This window comes from Onychostruthus taczanowskii, unplaced genomic scaffold, assembly GCF_017590055.1.
Source record: "Onychostruthus taczanowskii isolate IOZ18803 unplaced genomic scaffold, ASM1759005v1 scaffold3, whole genome shotgun sequence".
In the NCBI taxonomy this organism is placed as follows: Eukaryota; Metazoa; Chordata; class Aves; order Passeriformes; family Passeridae; genus Onychostruthus; species Onychostruthus taczanowskii.
Window position 1 is genome coordinate 4,706,024 of NW_024500349.1, and position 22,066 is coordinate 4,728,089.

Consider the following 22,066-nt stretch of genomic DNA (forward strand, 5'->3'; position numbering starts at 1 on the left):
GCCTTGGCTCTGGAGGAGGGGTAGGAGTGGCGGCGTTCTTCTCTCCTCGCCACAGCCCCGGGCTGTGCTTGAGTCGCAGAGACCTTTGCCCCCGGCGGGCGCCGCCGATAAATGGGTATGTACGCAGTTCTGGGCAGCGGTCCCCTTCTTAGTTAAAGATACGTGAAAAATAAACAATATTCCCACCTACCGTTATAGTTGTTAGTACCTGGGAGGCCAGAGTTGGTTTGTCCAACTTAATCTTTTTTATCTAACTTGAAGCTTATTGACAATAACAAAACATTCTTGTGAAGTCAATGAAAAGCTTAGATCAATGTTTCTAACAAAGTTAGGGCTGCACTTAAGCCTAGTGGTGCATTTTGAAAGACACACCTCTATTTGGGGATTTTATTTTCTGAAGTCTTCTTTTTATTATCTTCTGTCCTGGCTAGTTGCAGATATTGTGAATGCATTCGTAAATTGCTGTGACCATGCCTATGCTGCTGTAGAGCAGGATTCGTTCAAGGAATTAACATTTGATGGTAGCATTATTAGTAGTTAGTCCCTGCCTATTACAGAAGAGCATGTCAGGGCACACAGTCATCATTAGCAGGCTGCGGCTCTTGGGTCAGCCAGGAGACCTTTCTGGGCTCTCCCAGGAGGGATGGGAGCAAGAGATGGGCTGGGTCAATTATTCTGCAGTGCTTCAGTTCATGGGCCACAGGCTGGGAGTTTATCTTTGTAAGGATTATTTGCATGTTTGTAAACACTTTGTTGCAATTAAAGGCAATATGTGTTAAACATTTCATGTGGTTTGCAAGAACATGTAAATTTTGTGATTCATTTAAGAAGGATTTTGGAGATTTATTGTCTTTTAAAAACTTACTTGCAAAACATGGCTCAATCTCAAAAATTACTGAGATGCTTCTATATAAGTAGAAAACTAGTATTGCTGGTTCTACATAACTTAGTAATGAAAATTGAAAATATTTATTCCTTGACTTTTTTCTGCAAATTTTGAGTGTAGTCTTACAATATGTTTTTCTGTTCCTTAACAGGTTTTTCTTCTCTGGGCATAAAGCCATGGCTGAAATGAGCGATATCAATGTACAAAAACTAACCATTGTTCAACAAGCAATAGCCTCTTGTTGTGGAGCTATACTTACATCATTATTTGGTAAGGCAAACTATGAAGCTGGCCACAGAGAGAATCTTACAAAGTGATTACTCTTCTGTTTGACTCAGCATGATGTCTGCTTATGTATGTTTCCACTAATGTGTGGAATTGAACCCTCAGCCGATAGATTCAGAGGAAGATGGTCCAGCTGCCCAGCCACTGCAGCATTCAGCATGTCTCAGCCTGGGATAGTTGTAAGGGCTGCAGTGGAAGCAGTGAAGCGTTCACTAAACCTTCACTTACTTTTCAAGAACCCCAGTGTTTTACATATTGGCTACATGCAGCAAAAAAAGAAAAGTGCATTATGAATTTAACTTTTTTTGTTGTTTTTTGAAAGTTGTTGTATGGTCAGTTAATTGAAAAAGAACAAACACATGAAAAATGCTGTGCTATTTTATATGCCGGAGGCGAAAATGTGATTTTGCATGCCTTGTGGTATGCTACTATAAAAGCAATTTCAGACAATGATGCAGTAGCTTTTGAATGGGCTTTGTGTATTTCTAATATTTCATGCCTATGCAACTGTTAGTAAATTAGAAAAGATAGATATGATATCTTGCAATCCATACAGGGTGTGTAGTTCTCCTTTGTCTGTGATAGCATTGTTTCTGTCTGCTAACATCCCTTTTCACTCTGCTTGATAACACTGTGAAATCTGTTAGGTGGGGGGGGGTTTTCCCCCCCCCCGGTTTGAAAACAAAAAAAAGGTTCTAGAAGTTCATGATAAGGCATCTGTAAACTTCTACTTTTTCAGGGGATCCAGGGTGTTTCTAAATGACTTCTGTTTCATTTTAGTAACTCCTCTTGATGTTATCAAAACTCGACTGCAAGCCCAAGGGAATCCATTCCATGACGGTAAACAAACAAATGTGTATGTAGAGTAAAGGGGGACACAGTTTGCTTTTTGCTCTTGTGTTTAGCTGATAGTTGTCATAATGCTGTGCTGAGGTGCAGAAGGTTTGAGTTTGTTTCTCCAATATAACTGTGGCTGGGGGGAAAAAGCAGCACACCAGTATGTACTAAACAGACACAGTAGAAAAAAATCCCATACATCCATATCATTTTAAACAGGCTTTTTTTTTCCTGTCTTAGTCTTTTCATTATGGCAGAACATACAACTAATACTGAGTTGAGTCAAACAGTAAAAAGCTGTTACTAAATGAATAAATATTTCATCAGAGGGCTTATGTGGTCAGGATGTTATATCAAAGTTCATCTCCTCCAGAATCCAGAGATTTTTGAAATGGAGAAGTCTTAACAAGTCACTTGCCACTTGGGCTCTAAATAGATGAAGATATTGTGCTCTCAAAGATGTGCTAATGGTTCCTACTATTTACTTGTACTTAGTATATGAGATTTAAAAGAAAAGAAGATGACTCGTTTTTCATGTTGAATGTGGAGGTGAGTATTTGCAGTCACACTTGCAAATCAAATTAGGAAAAATACTTGTGCCTTCTATCCTGCTTTTGAGTAAGTTCTAAAGCCTTCAGAAATCAGTAAATATGAAGCTTGAAGTATGTTTTTGTAATGGCAATAATATTTTATCAAACAGGTTGAAAGTATATAATGTGGGAGAAAGGAAAAACAAATGGAGGGATGATCTAGTATAAATACAGACAAAGATAAGATATAATAATAATACAGATAAGGTACAGTATCTCCACTTGAAGTGGATGCTGAGGTTTCTTAATAAGAGATTTAAAAGTCTGAAAGATGTTCACAGTTGCATGCAATAGTGACATTCAGGTCTTGTGTTAGTTTTACCTTTCAGCAGATGGTAATATAACCTAAAGATGTCTCTTGGAGCCTTGTGAAGGCAGTTCCATTCAGTTGGGCAGTCTGAGTGTTACATTTGTACCCTCTTTCCTTTGACCTAATTTTTCATTACTGACTTAGCAAAATTATTTTGCCCCTCTGTGTCTAACCAGAAATAAATCTGTGTTGCCATTATATCCAATTTGAAATTGCTTCTGGGTAAAAACAATCTTACAAGCATTAACTATATTCGTATGCACCATTTTATTAGGAAAGTGTTTCGTATACTCCAGTGGCCATATGGATCATGTATATGTTTGTGAAAATGGGGACAGCAAAGCCTGGTATAAAAAACCTGGGCATTTCAAAGGGACATTGGTAAGAACATTTTACATGTATATAAAACTGTGCATTTTTAAGTAGCATACTCTAAAGTTTTCAGGTTTTTTCGGGTTCTACTGGAATCTGTAATCATTTGAGAGGGTCTTCATGTAGTTGGACTGCTGATTGATGATACCTTCTACTGTCTGCAAAAAAATACATATTCCTTCCCTAAGATGAACAAGGAGGCAGCTGCACAGCCTTCTTCATAGGTTACTGGCTTTATGATTTTATTTTCCCCACTTCAGCTATTTTGGCAGTAGTTGCTGATTGCAGGTACTAATTTTCTCTTTCCTGCTTACATCCCTTGTGCCCACACATCTCCCAATATGCTTCTGAGCTGAACTAATGGTGCAGATAGTGTTTAAAGTTAAATTCATGTGTCAAGTTCTCTATCCAGAGAAGTCTCTATCCTATCAAGTACTAGATTTGTAGGACTAGCATTTTCCTAAACACTTGAATCAGACTTGTTGGCAGATACTGACATGCTGGTTCATTAGTCTAATTTTCTTTTGACTCTACCATGAAGTTACACCTATGATTGAGAATTTTTCAGAATTAAAATCTTGAGAATGGGATGTTAATGCAAAAGGCGTCTTCAGCAGTTTAAAAGGGTTTTTTTAATTAATAACTTCACAAGTGTGATTTTTTTCAATTACCTTTACTATGTAATTTTAGAAAGTTAGTTAGTTTCAGTTAGTTTTCTATTAGACATGAATTTATGCCTAGTTTTGCCATAACTAATTGATTCGTAAAGAAGAATGACTATCATATAACTTCATCTTTTTTTTTTTAATTAGTCTTATCTTTTATCTATACCTTCCTGTTTTGTAAGCTTATTGAAGCTATAAAGATAGTAACCAGCTAGTATAAAAGTGTCTTTAGGGATTCTTGGCTTCCTTTCAAAGCTAATCAGGTTTGTTGTAATAAACCATTTCTGTTTTTTTCCGTTCAGCTTTTTACCTCACATGATTAATCCATCAAGGCTGTCTCCTTTAAAGCCATTTGCTTTTTTCTTCCTCTAAGTCTTTTCTGTGGTCTGCCAGACTCTCTATCTTTTGGGACTCTGTAATAATGTCTGGTCTTAGGCATATTCTATCCATTGAATCCCAACCTCTTTCCCCAGATGCTTTAAGAAAATTAGTATCCTGATATTACAAAGTTTGTGGTTTTCATTGTGATTTCAGCTGAATAATCTTCAAGGTTTTGTGTTCTTCTGCTGTCAGTCTCCTGGCAATATACAGGACAGCTGTAATAATAATTGAAAGCTTGTATATAGTATAGTGTGTCCGCATTTCATGTATGGGGTCATGTTGTCAGAGGAAGTATTGAAGAATCTTTGAGAATTAGTTGCTATTTCATGCCTAGAAACTCTGCTATATATTGAAAAAATATTTTAGTGGATTTTTTGGGGAAGTTTCCACAAATTGCTGCAATACCATATTAGTACTGAAAATAGTTATTCACAGGGTTGACAGTCACTGATAAACACTTAGTACTTTGGCTTTTTAAAGATGGAAGGAAATTCTTAATTTCAGTCACATAAATTAGTCTGTTCAGGTCAGTGGAATGGTTAAGTGTGATAGCTTCTGTAAGACATTATAAAATTGGGATCTTACAATGATAAGCCATTTTAGAAACATACTTTTAAAGACAATAGTTCTGTGTTCTGCCAGCTAAAATGTATTACTAACTACAAAAGTTTGTAGCTAATTATTGCTCTTTGCCTGGTTATATTTTTAGGATGCATTTGTGAAAATTATTCGAATAGAGGGAATTAAGTCGCTGTGGAGTGGGCTTCCCCCAACACTGTAAGTTGAATGGGTTTTTTTGGTGACGTGCTGCAAGTTATTGTTAAAAAAATTGCTTTATTATTTTTGAGAAATTACTATACTTATTTCTAAGTTATTTTTAAAAAACTGGTCAATTCTGAAGTTACAGACTAATCAGTTTGATGAGAAATGTCTATGGGCAGTATAATTTTTGTCAAATTTTAGAATTTCCTGATACATTCTCTGGAGTTAAGCAGGATCAATAGACTTCTCATTCTGCTTTTTCTTTTCCCCCTACTATAACCATTCCTTTGATAGCATCGTTGAATCACAGGATGGGACCTGGTCCCTTGAGAGGGTCAGTCTTCAACACATTCTTGTTGTATCTTGTTACTTAATGACTTGCTATCAGCAGCACAGCTGTTTCCAGACACTCTGGTGTTGCACTTCATTACCCTCACTTAGTTTTCGTAATCATCTTCTTTATTTCAAAGAACTTTGGGGTTTTATTCTATCTGGATAAACAGATAATTCATTTTCTCTCTACAAGAGAAGTTTACATATTTAAACACTGCAATCAGATCTCCTCCTGATCTTCTCTTTAGGCTTAGCAGCTCCGAACTGTTTTATCTTTTTATTCATATTAACCTAGTATAGATAGAAATTAAGACCTCTATAATTATGTTCTCCTTCATAAACCAAGAAAGTTTTTAAATCTAAGATGTGTATTAAACTTGTATCTTGTAAGGCACAAAGTGGGAAGTGCCCAGTGGGAAGCACTTTTCATTTGCAGACAGTGCTCAGTGTATAGGCACAAAAAAAGCAAAGCATGGTAGAGTTCAGCCTTGCTTACCCTCCAGTAGGTGGCAATTTCAAAATATAAATCTTAGGACCTGACTGAACTGTTCCAGTCAATACAGTTTTTTACAAAGCACGTGTTTTGTTCTCCAGCCAGCAGAGAACTAACTTCTTTACTGGAGAAAGTCACACAAGTAGAAGAGAAGATACAAACTAAGCCATGTTGGTTTTCCAAGCATGACGGTCCTCGGTGGTTTTTGGGTAATGGTGGCACATGCTGTATTGGCACAGACATAACACAGAAGTGTAATTGCCAGATTATCGTAAGATGTGGTGCTTTTTCCCTACACTGAATGATTATTGAATCTACCTGTTGCTACTGCAGTTTGTACTATGCTGTTATTGAAAAAGCTTATATTTGTGCATACTACATTGTCTCTCAAGTAGTGAGTATCATGGCTGTTGATCAAGAGCATAATATCCAATTGTTACATAAATAAAAGTTAAGGTTAGTAGTACTTGTGTAATATTCTGTTTGGGTTCTTCATTTTCAGATCTTTCATTTGCCATTCTTTATCAAAATAGTTCTGGAGCTGGTATGGAATAGATTTTGACTGAGATAATCTACCATCATTTTACTTACGGTTTTCCCTAATGAAGTGAATACCTGGGAGATGTGTGGGTTTGAAACTCTGAACTAGAAGCAGTGAATCAAAGCTATGGGATTAATGTTGGGTTTTTTTATTAATCCATTACACACAGCTGAAAACTTAACTTTTTTAAAAAGTTAAGTAAAATATCAATACAAGACAGTTGACTTTATTCTCCTGCTTTCCTGGTATTAATTTAAATTTCCCCTCTTATATTTTAGAATAATGGCTGTTCCTACTACAGCAATCTATTATACCTGCTATGATCAGCTGTGTGAAGCTTTGAAAAATAGACCAGGAAAGCATGATGAGCACATTCCAGTTATTGCAGGTTCCTTAAGCAGATGTAAGTTGTCCTCTGTTTAAAGAGAAATCTGGAACATAATACCTCTATGCTGGTTTTTTGGGGTTTATTTTGTTGACTTTTATTTAAAGTAAAAATGCTATGGGTTTAAATGAGGGATAGGAAGGAATACTGCCATTACCCAATATTTCTTGGGCAACACAACCCTCTAACCTGGAATAATGAGATTTGGTTTTGCGGAAATACTTTCACTACATTTGTAATTTGTTCAAAGTTTTATATTTCTAGATTTCTACCAAGGGCAGTTAAATTTAAGTCTGTTCTGCCATCAATCTAATAATAAACATCATCATTTGTTATCATGGAAGGTACATAGGTAATTATAACAAAGATGAAAATTGGACTTGTACTGGTTTTACTAATGTATGATGTGGATAGAATTTATATATTTTCTTACTTTTGTTTACCGTTTTCTTAATCTGTTTTTGTAGAATTAACTCAGATAATATATTTTAGGGCTTTTCTTAGAAGGGTCTGTTGATGCAGTTCCATGTTTTACCTGTGACAACCGTGGGGGCACTGGCAGACTAGTGGAAAAAGAATTGGTATTCGTGGTGGTGTAGCACATTATTCTTATTAGGCTGTTCATGTGTAAAACCTTATTCCAGCAACAGAAGAAAAATGCTTGGATCTAGTAACATTTTCAAAATCTGTTAGATGTGTGATGGTAGCTTGTTACTGAATGATGACTCACTGACCCTTGTGCAAGATGCAAGAGTTCCTTTATCAGATACAGATTGCCTGCTAATCGTTCTTGATAGTTTAAAATAAGAGTGGCAAAGATGCTTAGAAATTAATAAAAGCTTAAATCTGTAACCACAACTCTGTCCTTAACACAAAAAGAAGCCTTAAGCATCAAGATAGCTTTCTTCAAGTTACAGTTTAAAATGGGAACTAATGAAAACAATAGAGTTTAAGTACTTGAAATCTTCAGTCTATTTATGTGTTAAATCTGCAAAATGAGGATTCTCAACATGTTACATTGTTTACAACATGCTAGCATTGAAAAAAAAACCCCACTAAACTGGAAACGTAGGTACTGCGAATAGGCATGTTTTTCTCAGTTGGAAAGGAAAATTATTTTGGGAATTAGTTCAAGGAAAATGGGAGAGTTGAAAAGAATCAAATATATAAAGTGAGACATGACTTGAATGTTCAGGAAATTGTACTATTAAGTATTGACTTTTCTAAAAAAGTCATGTTTCCTTTGCAGTTGGTTCTGCCACTGTGGTGAGTCCCCTGGAGCTGATCAGAACTCAAATGCAGTATCGCAGGTCATCCTACAAGCAGCTGTACCTGCGTGTCAGCACCAAAGTGGCTGTAGATGGGTGGCTCTCCCTGTGGCAGGGCTGGACTTCTACTATTCTGAGAGATGTACCTTTCTCAGGTAAGGTTTATTTCCCATGCAGGTTTTTGTTTATGTTTTTATATTAATTTTCTGTGGTTTTAGGTAGTTTTAATAGTTGGCTTTAGGAATGACTGAGATTTACTTTTTCTCTTTGAGGATTTTTATTTACAAATTCTCTGAAGATGTGATTTCCATCCATCCATCCATCCCCCCCCCCCATGCCCTCGCCGCCAGCCGCCCTGCCCTGGCTCCTGGCCGCCTGCTGCCTCTGCGCCCTCCCGCGGGGCTCAGGTACGTCCCGGCACCGGGACCGGGGGAACGCGAGACAGCCCTGGAAAGGATCGGCTCCTCCCCCCCCCCCCCAGTTTTGTTTGTGGATACCAGATAGGATTCATAGGATTCATTGTTACATTCCCTTTCTCTGTACTTAGACTCTTTCTTCTCATCTTCATCTTACACAATGACTGCTTTTGAAGAGTTTTAGCTGGAAATTTTCTCTGTGATAGAAATAGTGGCTATTTTTTGATAAACATGCTGTATCTAAGTGTTCTGTTACATAATTTTGGAAACATGTACAGAGAGTGACGCAGTAGTGTCTTCAAGATTTTATTTTTTTTTAAATCAAGATGAATTCATTTGTATAACTGCTCCAAAAAACTCTTTAGCAAGACTTGAAAGCTGAAAGCCTAGAAGAAGAAAAGTCTGATTCAAAGCATAACGAGTCCTATGGCTATTCCTTAAGGTAACTCGGACAGATGTTACAGGGGAGACTGCTAAAGCACCAGAAAGCCCCTGTCTCTTTAAGGCCTGTTTTTGTCAGAATACTTTTGGATCATCAGACATCAGTTGTCATTGAAGCAGTTTCTGTCATTGGTGTAGTACCAGGAATCTTTAAACACCTTATGTTGGCCCAGAAAAATTCTTCAAACCTATTTTTGGAAAGATTCTTATTCAAACCTGGTTTTGGAGTCAGAGAACCCTTGAAGTATTTGACCTGCTATCTCTGTTGTCTTACTTCACTCTTAAGATGATCTGATATCTAATTTAATTTGTGTTTCCAATCAATCTTGTGGGCCAGTCATTGGTTTGGGCTGTTACAGGATATGTGTACCCAGAGTAAATTTTAAATTGGCTGTGAACCAAACTGAGACATAACTGGGGTGTGATGAGGATATTCACTTTAAAATTGCAGTTGGTAGTTAAGTGAATAAACTGAACAAAGTTATTTCAGCTCTCTTCGGAATTTATAATGCTCTGTTCTCTTTCACTTAGCTACTGGAAGGTGTTTGAAAATTGTGATTGGAATGTATTTCCCGCCTAAAGATCCAATTCCTTGATGGGACTTAATTGAGTCTTCTGTGATAGGGAAGGCTTCTGAACCTATGAAAATATGGTTTCACTAAGGCTAAAGACAACTGCCAGAATTCATCTGAATCTTTTGTCTGAAGAGTTTCCTCTTCAATTTTTATTTTTATTTATTTTTCTTCTTGCCCAATGCAATTTTCTCTTAGGCTGTTCTCTAAGCTTTGTAAGGGAACTCTCAGATTCTTCACCTGATTCCTGCTGTCTGACTTCAAGTAGAAACTCTTATTTCTTTTACTGATTTTTGTCTGTAGCTAGTGGCTGGAGCTTCCTTCCCCCTGCTGCTTTTAACAGAGTGGGAAGATCAGAAGGAGTGCACAAGGAAGAGAGCACTAAGGGGATGTGCAATCTTCTCAGTCCTTTTCAGATTCTTGTGTCCACACCTGCTGTTCCTCCACTGCTCCAAGCCAGGCTTGTTGATTTTTAGTCAGTTTCCACACTGCTCTGGCATTCCCTGGACAGTGGCCACTCACTCATCTGTGCCCAGTACTTTGTGGGCATGATGGTGGAGGCACAAGTTAACCTGTAAGGCAGTAGCTGCATGTTGAGAACTACTCAACCAATAGTGGGCAGGCAAGTAGTTAGAAAGCAGAAAAAGTGCAGTTTAGTTCAGCAGATGGTTACAGAAACAGATGTTATTCCTAAAAGTTGTTTGCTGGATTTTCCTTTGACAGTCCCAAGAGAGGCATTTCCCTATTAGTAATTCCAGGGAGCAAAATTATATTTTTTGGTTCTCTCAGAATTAAATTTTATATTGTGCCTCAAAAAAGTATGAGGCAGTCCTGAGCAACATCTCATTTTGTATGAAATGTGTTTTTATAGAATTACTGAGATCTGTGAAACATCCCTGAGAAGATAGAGAGTAATTAGAAGCCTACATTTTGATTTATTTTAAATTGAATGTGAGTTTGTAGTGCTTGGGTTAGATTGTGTGAAGGTAGGAGTTACCTAAGGGAAAGACAAAATTACTAGGCTAATTTGTATCATATGAAGAAATTTGGGATATGGAGAACAAGGGGACACAGCAATCTGTCCATTGGTTATCACACAGGACACTTATTATGCTTTCAGCTCTTGTTTCTGTTTGCTTCTTTTGCCACAGTAGAATTCTTACATCTGGACTTGATACAAGAATTTTTGTACTTGATATACAAATTTGTTGTAATGCAAGTTTATTTTTTTTGTAATCATAGCAATGTATTGGTATAATTATGAACGTTTCAAGAAGATGATGTGCAAGGAAGTTGGTGCAAATGAACCTACATTTTTTGTTTCTTTTACTTCAGGAGCAGCATCTGGCTCTGTAAGTATATAACTTCATTTCTAGTACTATTCTTATTATTACCACTAATAAACTATTTTAAAATGTATGATTTTGGATTTTTCTCTCAGAAATGTTGTATATTTTGGGGTACTTGTATTTAAACAGATGTGGTGTGGCATTCAACCTGACTAAATAAATCTGAATAAACTACAATGTTCTGACGTACAAGACTTAAAAATATCATGTGCTTAGAATATCAAATCTATTTTTAAATTGTGTGTGCAATTTAATATTTTTTTTAATATGGTTAAATTTTTATTTTTTGTGCACTAACATTACAACTGATTTCCTTTTAGATTGCAGCTGTTGTAACTCAGCCATTTGATGTAGTGAAAACACATAGGCAGACTCAGCTTTGGGAGAATGAGACCTTAAAAAGTAAGTTGCTGGTAAGAAAAAAAACCAACCCTATAGTGTTTCAAAAAATAAAATGTAGTATTTGGGTATGGTTTGTGGTAGGAATTTTAAATATTTGGCACTTCTAAAATATATGTAAACATTTTACCAGCCAGGCATTTTTTCTTCCCCAAACTAGTATATTTTTTCTCCTAGGAGATACATTTTATCTCCTAGGAGAACACCATATTTTATTAATGATGTGGAAGAGGGAAAAGGTGTGAGTTCAGTACAATATAGGTTAATAAGATGGTATAAAATTGAAACAAAGGAATCCAAAGCTATTACATTTAGGCAGACCAATTGCAAATTTGAGATGTTCCTGCTTATTGCAGGGATGTTGGACTAGATGACCAATAAAGGTTCTTTAGTTCTTTGGTTCAAACTATTCTATGATTCAAGTAAGTTATATTTATATAGGCAAAAAAGTAACTTCATAGCAAACATTCAGTTGAACAGTGATCTGTTGAACAGTGATCTATTGAAAAAGTGTTCAAAATAACATTCACTACCACTTACTCCTGCCTGGCGATATTCTTGTGATAAATATTAGACTAGAAAGAGAAAGTATTATGCTCAGGTTGTGTATTTTTTACCTCCTTTTCATGTGATTACAAAAAAAATTATTTTTGAGGGCATGTTATTGAATGTCCCAACATCTTTAAAGGATGAAAAAGGAAGTTTCTGTTTGGCTCTTGTCAGTAGAGCAGTACTCTGTTTTATCCAAATGATATCCAAAGTGGTATATATACCTTTTCTTCCATTGCTTGGGATGTGGACCAGTGAAGGAATTAGATTAACCTAAATAAATATTATATCATGGCTTTAAGTTTACAGACCATTAAAAAGGCTGAGTATCCAAATAGTTTTTGCTTAGAAAATAAGTGCTCACTTTTTGGCATGAGGTTTCATTCTCTCAGTTTTGGTTTTTTATCCCTACAGTAATTCTTAAAAAAAATGATTATCATTTGATTGCAGAACAAATATTAAAAAAAAGTTTTAAATATAAATAGTTACTGTTTCTAATCCTTTTCCTGTACTGATGAATGTAAGAATTCCTTCCTAACACCACTTTGAAACATGTGTCTGCCATATATTTATTAGGTTAATATTAATAATATTAATTTATATTTAAAAAATTTCATTATGGTAATCTTTAATTTGTTCCAGTTTTATTCTTTCAAAATCCAGTTACTGTTGGAGTTGAACACTGACTATGCATCAAAATTTTGTCTCTCTGTGACTGCAAAAATATTTTTGGCTTCCAAGGGCTGTGGGATATTCCTAATGAATATATTTTCACCTGTATCAGCAATCCAGTAAAAATTATAGTAGCTGTTCATATATCTTACTCTAGGTTTTACTGCAGGTCTTTTCCATTACTTGCTGTTTCAACTTGTGTATTTGCATTCTGTATTAATTTAACATACTGTATAAATAAGATGGATAAAATTAACAAAAAAGGGCATTAAACCCAACAATTACATCTATAACAGTCTCTGATTTCTAAAAATATCATTCTGTGGCATTGCATGGATTGCCTAATTCACTGTTGTCTTGTACTATATTGAGTTCCACAGAGGGACAGTAAATCAACCTGGGCAGTTATGAGGAAAATTGCTGCTAGAAATGGGATTTCTGGATTATTTGCAGGTAAATTTTTTCCTATCACTAAAAAAAAATTCAGACTAGAGAGTTCTTAATCATAGATGTTAACATGCATAAATTATATATTTCCATTTCTGTGACCACTGTCAGTTATGAAATAGTTTGCATATATAAAGCAACAGACATGCAGACATTGGCCTCTCCTGGGATCTTCTTGGTAGAGTACCGTGGGATAAAGTCCTGGAGGGAAGAGAGGCCCAAGAAAGCTGGTTAATATTCAAGAATGACCTCCTCCAGGCTCAGGAACAATGTATCCCAGCAGAGAGAAAGTCAGGTGAAAACTCCAGGAGGCCTGTATGGAGGAAGAAGGAGCTTCTGGACAAGCTCAGACACCATAAGGAAGCCAGGACAGGGTGACCTGTCACAGAGAAATGGTCCAAGTGAACAGAGAGCAGGTTAGGAAATTAATCTGGCCAGGGATGTCAAGGGCAACAAGAAAAGCTTCCATAGGTATGTTGGTGATCAGAGGAAGATGAGGGAAAAAATTGGCCCTCTCCTGCGTGACTCTGGCAGCCTGAGGCAGAAATGACAAGATAGTGACATTAAAATAATATTGAGATAAAATCCTATTGTAGTTCATACTGAAATGACCATCAGCAAGAGACATTCCAAATCCAGGATACTTACCAGCCTTCACCACACTGTACTGGCTCACTGGGGGCCCTTGTGTGAATGGCTGCACAGGTGGTTAAGCCTTGCAAGACTTAATTTGCTGAAAGAGATTAAACTGCTGAAAGAGATTTTACTCGCTGTACAGTGATGGCATAGCTGGGTAATAGGATTTGCATATTTCAGAGCACTGGATGCTAACAGAATGCAAGACATCACAAAGTATCACTAAAATTGATACTGAATTCAGTTAATAGATTAAAGCACTCACACTTCAGTCTTGACACATGGGTAGCAGACCTCAGAGATGCTCTTCATCAGCCACTGCTTCAGTTCAGTTGGCCACACGTAGCTGAGATGGCTGGGGTTAGCCTGCCTGGCTCCTTGTTGCTGTTCCAAAGTCACACAAGGTCTCTGTGGGTCGTGTGTCATCTGTGTTGGATCTCTGCAGACATCTTTGCATTTCAAGTGGAAGTAGAGGGCTCACTGTGTGTGGAAAAGGGGATTCAACCTTATTTCCCTTCCTCTAAACTGAATCACCTTCTAACCTCCACTGGCAAGATCACAGTTGACTGTAATGGGAGACACTTAACACTTAAATTCCATCATTTATTCATGTGACCAGGATTCTTCATTTTGGTAGAGCAGAGACACAGTGCGCTTGAGGCAGGCAGACCACACAGAACAGCAGAGGTGAGGGCATAAGGTTATTACACTGGTAATACCTACAGCCAGTAAATTCAGTATTTTGAGGCCTGTGAGCAGGTACTATCCCAGCTCTAAACTGATATACTATGGTATTGTTATATTGTGATCAACACATTGTACTGCAGCACTTGGGTCTGAAGACAAATAATAGTGAACAGTTCCCTTTCTCTTCTGGGCAGGTATTACTCCACGGCTGTTTAAAGTTGCTCCTGCTTGTGCCATAATGATCAGCACGTATGAATATGGAAAGTCTTTCTTTTCTCATTTAAATGAAAAAAAGAATCAACATCCATAATTGTTCTGCATCCAGTTGTATGAAGGCAAAGTATATGATGGAAGTTGTGCCAAATTTAAATCTGTGAAGATGTTTTTTTAGAATTCCCAGTGAATTTCTACCGTCACATTTGGTAACTAAATAAAGCTTCATTTTTAACTTTCACAAAGGATTAATTCACTCTTTTTATTAAGAGTAAGAAAATGCACATCACCCTGAAACTATCACTGAAGATTTTATGACTTCTCTTGCAGCTGGAGAGAAAAAAGAAAGGAAGGAAGAACAAAAGAAAAAAGAAAGGAGGAAGAGAAGAAAAATTGAGGCTGGACATAGCAATGAAGAATAATGACTTCCACTGTGTTAAATTTTCAGTCATGATTAAACATTTTAGTTGGGTTTTAAAATTATGTTTTAAAATGTTTTGGGTCTCTAATTGTAAGATATATTTATTTCTCAGTAAGGAGGTTGATACAGAGCGAATTCAATAAATACTTATTTATTCTTGCTGCGTGTTATGTGTTTCATTCTGCACATGTTTGTTATTTGCAGCTCTGTATTTTGTGTAAGTGCATTTTATAAAAGCTTCTCAGGTTTATTTTAAATGAAAAATTCTGTAAAATTGGAAAAATACTTATGTTTATTAGACACTGAGAGAGCGTGGTGCACACACTGGTGGGGCAGCAGGGGTTTTTGTTTAAGGTAATACTGGAAGAAATTAAAGCCCACCTATACACTGAAGCCAAAGGCCTGTACAGGTGCTCTGCAGGAACACTCCTGCACGTGTTTCTGGCAGGTGCCAGTTGTCACTGTCACACTGCTCCAAGGCAGGGCTGGGCCATGCACACTTTGTGAGGTGCCACCTGTCTTGGAAGGCCGAGGTTGCTGGCAGGCGAGAGGTGGTTGTGTGCCAGCTTGAGTCAGCCCTGCGCCCCTCTGAAGGCAGGAGCGAGTGCAGGTTGCTGCCACAGGCACAGGCACCCTCTGCCCCAGCGTGCTGCACTCCTGGTAGGGACAGCTGCAGCACTGCACTTGTCTGTAGGCACTCAAATTACTAAATCAGAGCTGCCTCTGTATGATTTAAATCCTTTTTAACTACCCTCACTACCTCCCTCTTTTCATGCACTTTGAATGCAGCTGTTGAATTCTATTTTTTTGGTGTATTTTAATGAGGGGGGTGCTGATACAAAATTAACTCAGTAAATCATTAAGGCACTGACATTTGGATGTGCTTTACCCAAGAAATGGAGTTCAGTCCATGGTGAAAATTCCTCACACACTGAAAAATGCTCTACTTGTTAAGACATTATGTACCACATTAGGCAAGAGGTGCTGCCAGAGGAAATGCTTAACACTCTCCTTCCACTGTGACTTCTGAATGAAAATTTACAAAATAAGGCCTAAGACAACATAGTAGCAGCAGATATTGGATGACACTGAATGATAGAGAGCAAGAAAACCAGTCTCCCCCTTGTGCAAGAAAAGTATTCGCTAAAAACTCAGTAATGCTGTAATTTACAGAATGGTCTTACTTTATCCCGTGTGATTAAAACAGAGACAACTTGTAACTACTGATGATACAAAATTTTTAATTTACATGCAACATGGAACATTTATGTCAAGGCAACAAAACATACAGTTTTGGCGGTTTAAAATTCTTTTCAAAAAAATGGTAAATGTTTAGAACTGAGAAAGATGCACATAACTGATTGCCCATGCACAAAATGACACCCAGAAACACGTGTCAGACTACATAAAAGACTTGAGCTAAACAACACATTTAGCTCTAAGAAAAGAGCCATCAGCGAACATGACTGAAGATCATGATGACTGCCCCCTCCAAAACACTGATGTGGCATGAAAAGTATTTAACAGCAAACAGGACTGATTAAATCACTGTACATTGATGCAGAATGTCAACTTGTGGAATCTGGATTCCAGCATTTTATTTGTAGTAAAAATGTATCTCTAATTTACAAATTTATATTTAATAATGTTACTCAAGAAACAGGTGCTTAATGTGATAACAAAAGAAGTTCCATGAAGTAATGGACATTCTGAAGGTGCATGAAAGGATTTAATGGTCAGAATTTACTACAGAGAAATTACCTGTGTGAGTACACAAGGGCTTGAAAGACCTGGTGGTTTTGTTAAACTACCTTAAAATTCTGCATTAAAATAGCATCACTGGTTGTGTACCCTGCCATGGGAGTAGTGTCCTCCAGCAGCATGGACTAGAGAGTTGAGGAGATGGATTCTTTTCCTCCAGCTAAAACCAGCAATGCCTTGAGTTCCAGAAATGCATAGCCTCCTACTTACAAAGACTAAATATTTCAGTTAAAGTAAGAATTAATCTTCTTTCTTTCAAGCCCACCCTATGGTGACCAGTTTAAAGTAGCAGTGCCAAGGTATCATCACAAGAGGCAAATCAACTAAACCTGTACAGATGTAGTGACATACTGTAAACACCTAGGAGTAAGCAATAATTAAAAATCTGTCTTGTATTGCAGCTACTCATGTAAACAATTTATGAAACTTCTTTGGCACAAAAAAGCATTTTCCCTAGCACTTATAAATACAACATACTTACATGCATTTCACTTTTGTTTAAAAATTACTAATCATACTGATAAGCATTACCTTGATTACCAAAATTCATAGATAAAGGATCCATTGTATCTTACAAAGAATTAAGAATATAGTTTGCAATTCAAAAATTATTTTGCAAACTTTGAAACTGTAGGGTAATCTGGAAAGTTAGTTACATTTTAAAAAATGTCTCCCTTTTTTTTCGTATCAGCAATTTAAATCAACGGCAAATAATTTGAGAAAACTGACTTAGAGAATTTCTGCTGTATTACCTAAGCAAGAAAAATACCTATTGCACTACTACAGGGATGAGAAAAGTCCTTTAACACACTTTAATACAGTCATTACATTGTTTCCCCTTTTTCACTCTCCTTGGGATCTTGCCAGCAAACACAGAATCCAAACTTTGCAAGATGCTTACCACCATCATCCATAGCCCCCATCTTTTCAGCAAGAAACTTTTTGTATAATGTTAGTTTATCTGTAACCCAGGCCACTTAAAAGCATTTAGTGAGTTTGCTCACCATTTACAAATCTCTGTGTATGCTTGATTTATATGATCAAGTTACATTTGTTATTCACATGCAATTTCAAGTGTTTGTGTTTCAGTGTGACTGGGACATCTCCTAAGTGCCATGATATTAACAGGAATGCAAAACCTAACATGGAGTCAACTTGAGAGAAGCTGTTGATAGGTTAAATATGCTATCTGAGGTCCTAAGCAACATACACAGATGAAAAGCTGGATTTTTAGGTATTTATTTGCCTACAAAGACTGGTGTTCAGGATTCCCTGTCTCTTCTGCAGGAGTTGATAAATATTTAAAGCACTGCAAAGTACAGTGGCTAGAGCCGATCCAGCCTAGGGCAAGGAGAAACAAAGCTGATGGCATTTAAGTATGGGACTGATTTCCAACTGTTTCATTTTAAAAACCAGTCATAAACATCAGATAATACATTCTGTACCTGAACAAGAGATTTAAATAATTCCAGACTAAAAGAGAGTATCTGAAAAGTCCTCTGGGGGAAAGAAAAAGCAAATGAAAACTGATCAAATTTGTGAATTATAAAGGCATCCATGACAATAAAAAATAAAGCAGCTTATTTTTTAACTCAGAACTAGCAGTCTTCACTGCAAGTCATCTTATGGAACATAAATCAAATGCATACAACATAAAGGTCTTCCTTCTTGTGTGCATCTCAAGATGGTGTTAAGCCTGGACTTGTCATCTCTGTTGTGGGACTTGCAAGGTATTCACTTGATTTCAGACTTGTGAGAGACTTGTAGCTTGCTACTGATGTCAGAGAGCCACAAAGACCAAGCAATGATGGAGTGTCTTCCTTTCCTGTGAAGAAAAATAAGAATTAAGTTAATAATTTTTGCAGCAGAAGATTAGTTCACCATAAAAAAAATGAGAGAACAGAAAAAGTTGTTTAATCTACACTACTGTGAATTCCATAGTATGCTTCAGCACAGGCATGTTTCATAAATGCGACTGGGAAGACAACTTACACCACACCTTCCCTATCCAGGTGGTACAGAGATCCCTGCCTTACAGGCTGGGCTGAAATCAGTCTTGAATTAAATTAGATTTTATTACTGCTTACAATTTAAAATAAAAAAAAATTCAAATTTCTTTATCCTTGATATTTAAAACAAAAGAAAGTTTAGCGGTTACGTAACACCAAGGTTTTGTATTGGCAAATCTATTTAAAGTTTAGAATTTATGAGACACAAAAAGGATTCTTTTATAACAATTTATATTCTATACCCAAAATACTACTATTTCACAATTCTTCCAACATTTTCCTGCTTTTTCAGAATTGCCCACAAGATGGAGCAGCTAAGCTTTGATAAGCATCCAGGTTTGAAAGGGGTGTGTGCATATACCACATTTATATAAACAGTTCATATCATGTTCCTCTATTTTAATGGAAACACTGTCAGGCTGCATCTCCAGATAAATGTTAAGTGCAAGATGTAAGAATGACAGTGGTAGCTGCAAATCCAGTGCATTTAATCATTATTTTAAAACCAAAAAAAGGAAACAAAGAGTTTGTTATAGCAGAAATATGTCAGCAGATCCTCCTTGTAGTGAAGCTGACTGGTTCTGTGATGGAAAAGGAAGAGATGTGCAAGACATTTGAAGCTTAACTTCAAATACAGAGGAGTGGCGTGTGTATCTTCATAAATCCAAAATTATTTGGAGTTCTTAGGGAAACTGAAACACTTCGCTTAACAATGAAAAATATGTTTTTCAATGTGTATTTTCTTCACACTGAAAATTTGTCTCATGGGACAAGTTCAGAGCTATGAAGAGCAAAATTAAAGGAGGACATCAGACTGGCTCTGTACCTTCATTTAACAAGTTAATTCCATCTTGCTTCCCATCCTGTGAGTGACCTGGATCCAGAGAGGACTGAGAAAGACTAACTTCTGCTGAAAGTTGGTCCAGACTTTGAAAACTTTTCCTGCAAAGCAAGTAATATTTGATAGCAACACATTTAAAGATCTAACTAGGTATATTCAACTCTCCTTAAAAAGTTTGCTAAAATAACCCTATGCAGTTAATCTTTCTTCTCTTAAACATTATTCTTATATATTTGCAAAGCCAGTTCTTTGCTAAAGCAATGATTTATTTTTCTGCCCCTTTTATAAAAATTAATCCAAAGGAAGAAATTTTTACAGAAAGCAAGAGAAACTGGCTTTAGTTACCAGTGATCTTTGTACATTGTAACAAGTGACTCCAACAGGATATGTTCGAAAGTATGCTGAAGGAAATACATAATTTTCAGTTTCCCTGTTCCTCTAAGGGGGAATCAAAATAAATATTAAGCTTACTCGTCCCACTGTTGATTGTGCTTTCTATAGAGTAGAGTGTCCAAGGCAACAGCATTGACATCCAGAGCTCCTGGGGAAGGCCACTGATTGGTGAGGTGAGTAGTTAATTCTTGTCTTGATCTCAAGTCATTATTCTTTAGCACAGTTCTGTGAATATATATAAAAAAAGAGTCTATTAAATGCAATTCCTTAAGATAAAGGAAAAACAGAACACAGATGATCATAGAATCATCATGGTTGGAAGAGACCTTCAAGATCATCCAGTCCAACCATCACCCAGCACTGCCACTGTAACTCCTAAACCATATCACCCAGTGCCAGACCCAGATGTCTCTTTAAGACCTCCAGGAATGGTGACTCCACCCTCTCCCTGAGCAATCTATTTCAGCCTGACCACCTGAACAGCAAAAAAAAATTTGTAATATCTAATCTGAATCTCCCCTCTTAAGTCTCATAAGCCATTCCTTTGGGTTCTGCCACTGCAGCCACAGAGAAGAGACCGATCCCCACTCATCACTACAAACTCCGTTCAGGAGCCTGTAGACAGCGATGAGGTCTCTGCTGAGCTTCCACCAGACTAAACACACATAGCTCCCTCAGATGTTCCTCACAGGATTTTGTTTCTAGACCCTTCACGAGCCTTGCTGCCCTTCTCTGGACACACTCCAGCATTTCAATGTCCTTTTTGGAGCGTGGGGCCCAAAACTGAATGCAGTGCTTGAGGTGCTGCTTCACCAGTGCTGAGTACAGGGCAATCATGACTACTCTTGATACAGGCCAAGATGCCATTGGCCACCTGGGCACACTGTTGGCCCATGTTTAGCCACTGGCAACCAGCAGCCCCAAGCTCCTTCCTGCCCGACAGCCCTCAAGCCCCTCCTTCCCCGGCCTGTAGCACTGCAGCGGGTTGTTGTCACCTAAGGCCAGGACCTGGCACTTCACCTTCTTGAACCTCATGCAGTTCTCTTCAGCCCATTGATCAAGTCTGTCCATATCTCTCTGCAGAGCCTTCCTACCCTCCAGCAGGTCACCACTCCCACCTAACTTAGTGTCATCTGCAAATTTATTGAGGGTGATCTCAATTTCCGCATTCAGATCATCAATAAAGATGCTAAACAGGACTGACCCCAAACCCGAGCCTAGGGAAACACCACAAGTGACCATCCAGATGTTCTATTTCAAGTGACCAACACAGACTGCAATTTTCACAAAGCATCTTAAACTGTTTGTTTTTCCTAAGGGAATCAACTTAGAAACATAATGAGACATATTCAGGAACCAAAAAAAAAATAAAAAATTGACATTTGAATCCTTCTACAAAAGCAATAAAGAAAGGCAACTGCATTTAAAAGGTTCTTTCTACCAGCATAATGGTAATTAACAGGCCAGCTATTTTGCAAGCCACTATGCGAATGTGATGTGCTTCCCTTGACACCAATTTTTTTTTTTGCAGTTTGAATACTCGTGCATCCCCCCTTCAATACTTTTCTGGAATGAACTAAAAACCAGACATATTAATTCCACTGTATGCTTTCAGGCAAAATATAACACATAGTTATTCTGTTTTCTATCACCTTACAATTTCTTGTAACTATAACTGATATTAAAAAGTGTAAACTGAATACTTCAAATACTCAAATTAGTTTTGCCTCATATTCCTGATGAAGCAAATCAGTTTTCTAAAATTCTAGAAATGAAGAAGCTAATATACTAGCATTGGAAATCACCTGCCAAAAGTCATAATAAGGAAAGTACATAGGTTTTCGGTCTCCAAGACAAGACCAGCCTTTTTCCAATAGCACAAGGCAACCTTTGATCTGCCCTTATACTGCTGTAGAATAACTAGAAATAAAAGCAAGAGCATTTTGTAATTGGATTTTTTTAAGTCCTCCAATCCACAAAATACTAGACAATAGTAAAATGTTGCTCTACAAGGAGTTTGACTATCTCTGGCCTGAAGCAAAAAGCTAATTTACTCATCTCCATACCAAATGTACCCAGAAGTTCAAAGCCAAATGCCACGTTGCTATCCAAAATGCCAAACTGCACAGCAAATTAAATAACTATTCATGGC

The 22,066-nt window shown here is 37.2% G+C and overlaps 2 protein-coding genes across 3 annotated transcripts in view; one reads left to right on the forward strand and one right to left on the reverse strand.

The window, feature by feature from the left end:
- The first annotated feature begins 5 nt into the window (after positions 1-5).
- Positions 6-14,623, forward strand: SLC25A40 (solute carrier family 25 member 40). The gene is made up of 11 exons (XM_041408678.1): positions 6-115; positions 1,038-1,156; positions 1,952-2,011; positions 3,183-3,289; positions 5,036-5,103; positions 6,734-6,858; positions 8,090-8,263; positions 10,780-10,889; positions 11,207-11,288; positions 12,879-12,959; positions 14,471-14,623. The coding sequence occupies exons 2-11, from the start codon at positions 1,063-1,065 to the stop codon at positions 14,584-14,586; spliced, it is 1,017 nt and encodes a 338-aa protein (XP_041264612.1). The 5' UTR covers positions 6-115; positions 1,038-1,062; the 3' UTR covers positions 14,587-14,623.
- Positions 14,624-16,184: 1,561 nt separating this feature from the next.
- RUNDC3B (RUN domain containing 3B) overlaps positions 16,185-22,066 on the reverse strand; it is a 50,763-nt gene continuing 44,881 nt past the window's right edge. For both annotated transcript variants that reach the window (XM_041408853.1, XM_041408854.1), the window contains exons 9-11: positions 19,993-20,139; positions 19,507-19,622; positions 16,185-18,496 (exon numbers count right to left, since the gene is read on the reverse strand). In XM_041408853.1, the coding sequence (XP_041264787.1) occupies positions 18,351-18,496; positions 19,507-19,622; positions 19,993-20,139 (409 nt within the window). In that variant the 3' untranslated portion in view covers positions 16,185-18,350. The remainder of the gene's footprint in view (positions 18,497-19,506; positions 19,623-19,992; positions 20,140-22,066) is intronic.